Genomic DNA, 5,531 nt, shown 5'->3' with positions numbered 1-5,531 from the left:
CGCAGTCGGAACGTCGGCGCAGCGAATGTTCAGACTAGACCGGAACTCAGTGAACACCAAAGATGGCAGTCCTTTGGTGAATATGTCGGCGAACTGCGAGGTCGTTGGGATATGAAGAACTCTCACATCACCAAGAGACACGTGTTCTCAAACAAAATGAAGATCAATCTTCACATGCTCGGTGCGTTGATGATGGGCCGGATTGGATGCCATCTATACGGAGCTGATGTTGTCACAATAGACTAGAGTGGCACGGGATGGTGGGGCGCCCAACTCAAACAAGAGCTGTCGAAGCCACGTAGCCTCAGCAACGGAGTTGACGATAGACGGTACTCGGCCTCAGCACTGGAGCGAGAAACCGTATGCTGACGTTTGGAGGATCAGGACACCAGATTATCACCGAGGAAGATTGCATAGCCACAGGTGGAGCATCGCGTGCATGTGTGGACAGCCTGCCTAGTCGGTGTCGGAGTAGACCACAAGCTAAGAGGATGACGATGGTCGAATCTGAAGATCCAGAGTAGCAGTGCCACAAAGGTAGCGCGGGATGCGCTTAAGAGTGACCAAGTGATGTTCTCGAGGATCATGCATATACAAACAGATCTACTGCACGGCATAAGAGATATCTGGCCTGGTGAAAGTCAGGTACTGCAGCGCACCAGCAAGACTGCGATAGGCTGTGGCATCCTTGACAAGTGGGCCAGCATCAGCAGAGAGCTTAGCGCAGGTGTCGACTAGCATGGCACAGGTCTTGCAATCAGACATATTAGTGCGCTTCAGCATGTTCAGGGAATATTGATGCTGCGATAAGAACAGGTCATGGGCATTGCGTCGAACATGAATGCCCAATAAGTGATGAAGATCACCCAAATCTGACATCGAAAACTCCTGCTGCAAGGTTGCAATAGTGCGCTAAAGTAGACTGGGACTAGATGCAGTGAGGACAATATCATCAACATAGAGCAGGAGATAGACAACATCGGCGTCACGGCGATAGATGAACAGCGAAGTATCCGACTTGCCTCATGAAACCCAAGTGACAACAGGTAGGAAGCGAACCTGCTGTTCCAAGCGCGCGGAGGCTGCTTCAGGCCATAGAGGGACTTGTTGAGCTTGCAAACGAAACCTGGACAAGCTGGATCCTCAAAACCAGAAGGCTGAGTGCAATACACAGTTTCAGACAAAGTCTCATGCTGGAAAGCATTCTTGACATCCAACTGATGAATCGGCCATTGTCGTGAAAGAGCTAGAGATAGCACCGTGCGAATCGTAGTTGGCTTCACAACTGGGCTGAAAGTGTCGTCGTAGTCAATGCCAGGATGTTGTGTGAAACCCTGAAGTACCCAACGCACCTTGTGCCTTTATAGTGAACCATCCGCATGGAACTTGTCTTTGAACACCCATTTTCTTGTGACAACGTTAGCTCCAGGAGGACGAGGCACCAAGTCCCAGGTATGATTCCGAAGCAAAGCATCGTGCTCCTTCTACATAGCTGACCGCCAGTGAGGATCAGTGAGAGCACTCCAAAAGGAGGTGGGCACCAGCGACAACGCGACGATGTGAAACAGAGCCAGGAAGCGATGACCGAGCTTCGACCAAGTCTGCATAGTGTGTTGATTGACCACTTGAGGGCATAGTACAACGCCCTTGGGCAGAGGGGTGGACGGGTCGACAGGAGGAGGAGCTGGAGCATACCGCCGGCTGTAGACGAACCGGATTGCCCCTGGATCCGGCGAGGACGAGGGGACGCTGGCCGGCGCGATAGCTGGCGACGCGTAGGGGGAGCCCGGAGTGGCGCCAAGGGCCAACGCAGGTGACGTCCAGGGGCCCAGCGGCAGGGGGTGCCCACCACGGCGCCAGGGGCCGGCAACGTGCAGGATGCACCAGGCGCTGCATCGAGGGCTGGCACGGGCGTCGTCCATGGGGCCGCCGCCGCAGCTAGTGGTGTGGAGGGGGCACCCAGCGCGGCGCCAGGAACTTGTGGTGGGCTGGGGGCCGGTGCAGGCGACCCAGGGCCCAGCACATGCGGCACCCAGGGAGCGCTAGGGGGTACAAGCTTGCTACCATGCATAGCACTCCAAATTTTGGAAGTGACCTATATTCCTATATTCAGACTTACCTGACCTGCCACTTACTACATGCTCCTAATTTATTTGTTGTGTACTGTGTCAATGGCTCAGACTTATCAAAAAAATACCTAGTCACGAAAACTAACCTTCAAGGTGCAATATTCCAAATTTCCATGAAAAAGTTTGCATTTTTAGGTGCACCCCACATCATCCCTGAGACGCTGATGTTAGCGTGTGGACCGAATTAATTAGTCAGGATTATATTAAGTGCACATCATTTGGGGTTACTTTATGTTTTTTCTAACACATCGGTAATTTTACAATTTTACAACAGTGTATCCAATACAGAATTGAATATGAGAGGATTGGCTTGTTGCTTAGAATGGCTGTACTTGAGACTTGACTCTCTTCAACGAGATGATCTACAGGCCGAAGCAAAGCAAACTACAAGACGATAGAAAAGCCAATTGACTAGCCTGCACATCAAATTAAACTACGGTCTGATCACTGATGGGTTTGTCGGAACTGCCATTTTTTCATATGTGTTCTCTCAAGCTTTGTCTGCCTTTACGAACAGAGCAATGCCCCAATCGAACTAGCAGAATATGCATGTCAGCAAGATGTGGTAAAAAGCGAGAAAAACTATAATGAAAATATGAAACAAAACGAGGAGGACAGCATAATATATGTCCCAAAGTTATTTGCACGACGTACATGACACAGCCAAATGGAAGAAACCAACAAACCAGCAGCTCAGATATCATTACACGTCTGATACAGCAGGAAACTGAAACTTGGATGAAGCCAAGAACATCTACACAGACGATTCAGGTAACGTAGTAGCATTAGTAGACCGACACTGACTCCATCAGTAACTCCGACAGAACAGCAAGCCAGCCCAGCAAAGTGGAAGGAACGTGATCAAGAGGTGGTGTTAATCTCTGCCTGCAGACACCCTGCAACATGAATCAACCCGGCATACGCTTACGCACCTCCAAACGCCTGCAGACACCCTGCAACATGAAAACAATTAAACATGCTAGTAAGTAGTAACAAATTCAACAGCTGGGTGTCACGGGGTTGTCGCCCTCCTTACTCCGTGACAGCAACTTCATTGCCAGCTGCTGAGGGCCCTCCTTACTCTTCTTTCGCGGAAACATTATCACCATCGTCGGACTGGAATTGCGAAGGAATTTGATTATAGTATATATAAAAGTTGAACTGTGTGATGGAAGTTACCACACACATACCTCTGTGTCATCTTGGTCTGTCCATTGATTGAATAGTTCGAGTTCGATTCTTGGGCCGTTGGGATGGAGTTGTGCTGCATTCCTCAGCTCACTCTCTGCTTTCTCCACATCATTAGTAGAGGCACCATCACAATTGACATCTATTTGGATAGTGCGAAGTGAAGGGAGGCACTTCAGCCCGAGATCACCGCAGGTACGGTTTCCATCCTTATATAAGGCCCTGGCGAGAACGTCAAACCAAAGCTCTTGGAGGTTCGGCATCACAGGTGGTGGTGCTATTGATCTGCTGTACTCATCCTTTGTTTTGGAACCAAAGGCTACAACACCCATCCCCTTCAAGATGCTAAACGAAACACCATTGGAGTCCTCGTTGAGCACCAACTGGACCATCCAGCCATGCAACAAGCAACATCTCAACTTCTTGAAGAAGCCATCGGGCGCAGTATTTATATTAGCTACAGTTGCTGTGCAAGCCATCGATGGCCGAGGCGTTGACAACTCGAGGAAACGGAGCTCTGGCAATGCACCCAGGGCTCTCAGACCTGCCTCATCCATATGATCCACACGCAAACACAAGTAGCCAAGGATGGGGAGATGCGCGGGACTAATATATGATGGCAGCTGACGGAATAGTATAGGATCTAAATCCAAATGCCGAAGATGCCACGGAAGCACCACTCTGTCCCACTCCCTCGTTGCGGCTTCACCATTGCTATTTAGATCCTCCCTCAGTTCCAGATGCTGGAGTTTGTGGAGATTGCCGAGTGAATGCACTAGATCTAACTGCACCATCCCTTCCCAACTACCTCTAATGCAGAGCACCCTGACTTCACTCAGGTTGCCAACGTCCTTCATAAATTGCCGCTGGGACTCCTTAGCCAGGTTATAAATACGTATACTCAGGTACTCTAATGATGTGACCTTCCTAAGGAATGACCCATCCGGGGCGCATGTACGAAAGTCACCACGTAGGAAAACCAACTGTGTTAACTGGCAAACGCATGATGGCAGTACCACTATTTCAGAATCTTCCAAGTCAAGTGTCTGTAGAAACTTCAGTTTTCCTATTTCTTGTGGGAGCTCATAACAACCACGTGTACTTCGTAGACCAAGGTACCTCAAATGAAGTAGATTTCCAAGGTGCTTAAGACCCTGCCATACTTCCGAAGGTACTGTGCATCCCTCTAAATCTAGCACTCGCAAGAGTTTGTAGCTTGGATGCAAGACCAAATTCTCAATATCACAATCACAGGCAACCAATGACCTCACGTGTGCCATGTCCGTGTGATCGTCCTGCTGAGTTTGCTTCATAATTCTGTTCTGGTGAGCTAACCTGCGCACCCTGTTCTGATGTGGTGATGTTCCTTCACCATCATTTGAGATAGTCACAAAGTTTTCTTTATATGATAAGTCACGGATGAGATCAAGCACCATGTCATGAACTCGACAGCCACATACTTCTATTTCCCTGCTGTCATCTGATGGCTCGACCGCCTGGATCATGCTTCTATTTATGAGCTGATTGAAGTATTCCTCTCCCTGCTGAAACAAGCTGGTTCCTCTTCTCTTCTCCACAAAACCTTCGGCTATCCATTTCCATATCAAAGAATGTTTATCAATCTCATAATCTTCTGGATACACACTTAGATACAGTAAGCAGGTCCTTAGATAAGAAGGCATATCATAGTAGCTAAGAGACAATATCCACTCAGTATCATCTACTTGCTGGTTACCCTTATTACCACGATAGAAACCAGGAGAGTTGCACACATCAAACCAATCTTCTCTTGATTTACCTACCAACAAACTGGCCATTGTGATGATAGCTAATGGTATACCACCACATTTTTTCAGAATATTTTCAGATGCCTCCGCAGGGTGATTAGCAGGATATTCACCATTAACACCAAATAGCCTCGTTTTGAATAATTTCTCTGAGTGATAAGGGGAAAGTGTGCATAGCTCGTAAACCTCCTCCCTGCTGGCTACATCTCGATTGCGAGTAGTTGTGATTACTATACTTCCAGTGTCATTGTTAACAAAAGCTGATTTGATTATGTTCCAAGTTGTTATGTCCCATACATCATCAATGACGATGAAGTACCTAGCAACATGACAGTACAGATCAATACCCAAAGTTGATAAACCGTTGAGCATTTATAGAAGAAAAGAAGAGTGACAAAGCATAGAATAAAATGTTAACAATCTAGCG

At 48.0% G+C, this 5,531-nt stretch overlaps 1 protein-coding gene across 1 annotated transcript in view; it reads right to left on the bottom strand.

Moving 5' to 3' along the window:
* Positions 1–2,717: 2,717 nt before the first annotated feature.
* LOC101755369 (putative disease resistance RPP13-like protein 3) overlaps positions 2,718–5,531 on the bottom strand; it is a 6,666-nt gene continuing 3,852 nt past the window's right edge. Inside the window, exons 3-5 of the mRNA XM_004978965.3 lie at positions 3,320–5,423; positions 3,166–3,245; positions 2,718–3,082 (exon numbers count right to left, since the gene is read on the bottom strand). Coding sequence (XP_004979022.1) covers positions 3,207–3,245; positions 3,320–5,423 — 2,143 coding nt within the window. The 3' untranslated portion in view covers positions 2,718–3,082; positions 3,166–3,206. The remainder of the gene's footprint in view (positions 3,083–3,165; positions 3,246–3,319; positions 5,424–5,531) is intronic.

Source organism: Setaria italica, chromosome VIII (assembly GCF_000263155.2).
Source record: "Setaria italica strain Yugu1 chromosome VIII, Setaria_italica_v2.0, whole genome shotgun sequence".
Lineage (NCBI taxonomy): Eukaryota > Viridiplantae > Streptophyta > Magnoliopsida > Poales > Poaceae > Setaria > Setaria italica.
This window is presented reverse-complemented; position numbering and strand designations above follow the sequence as displayed.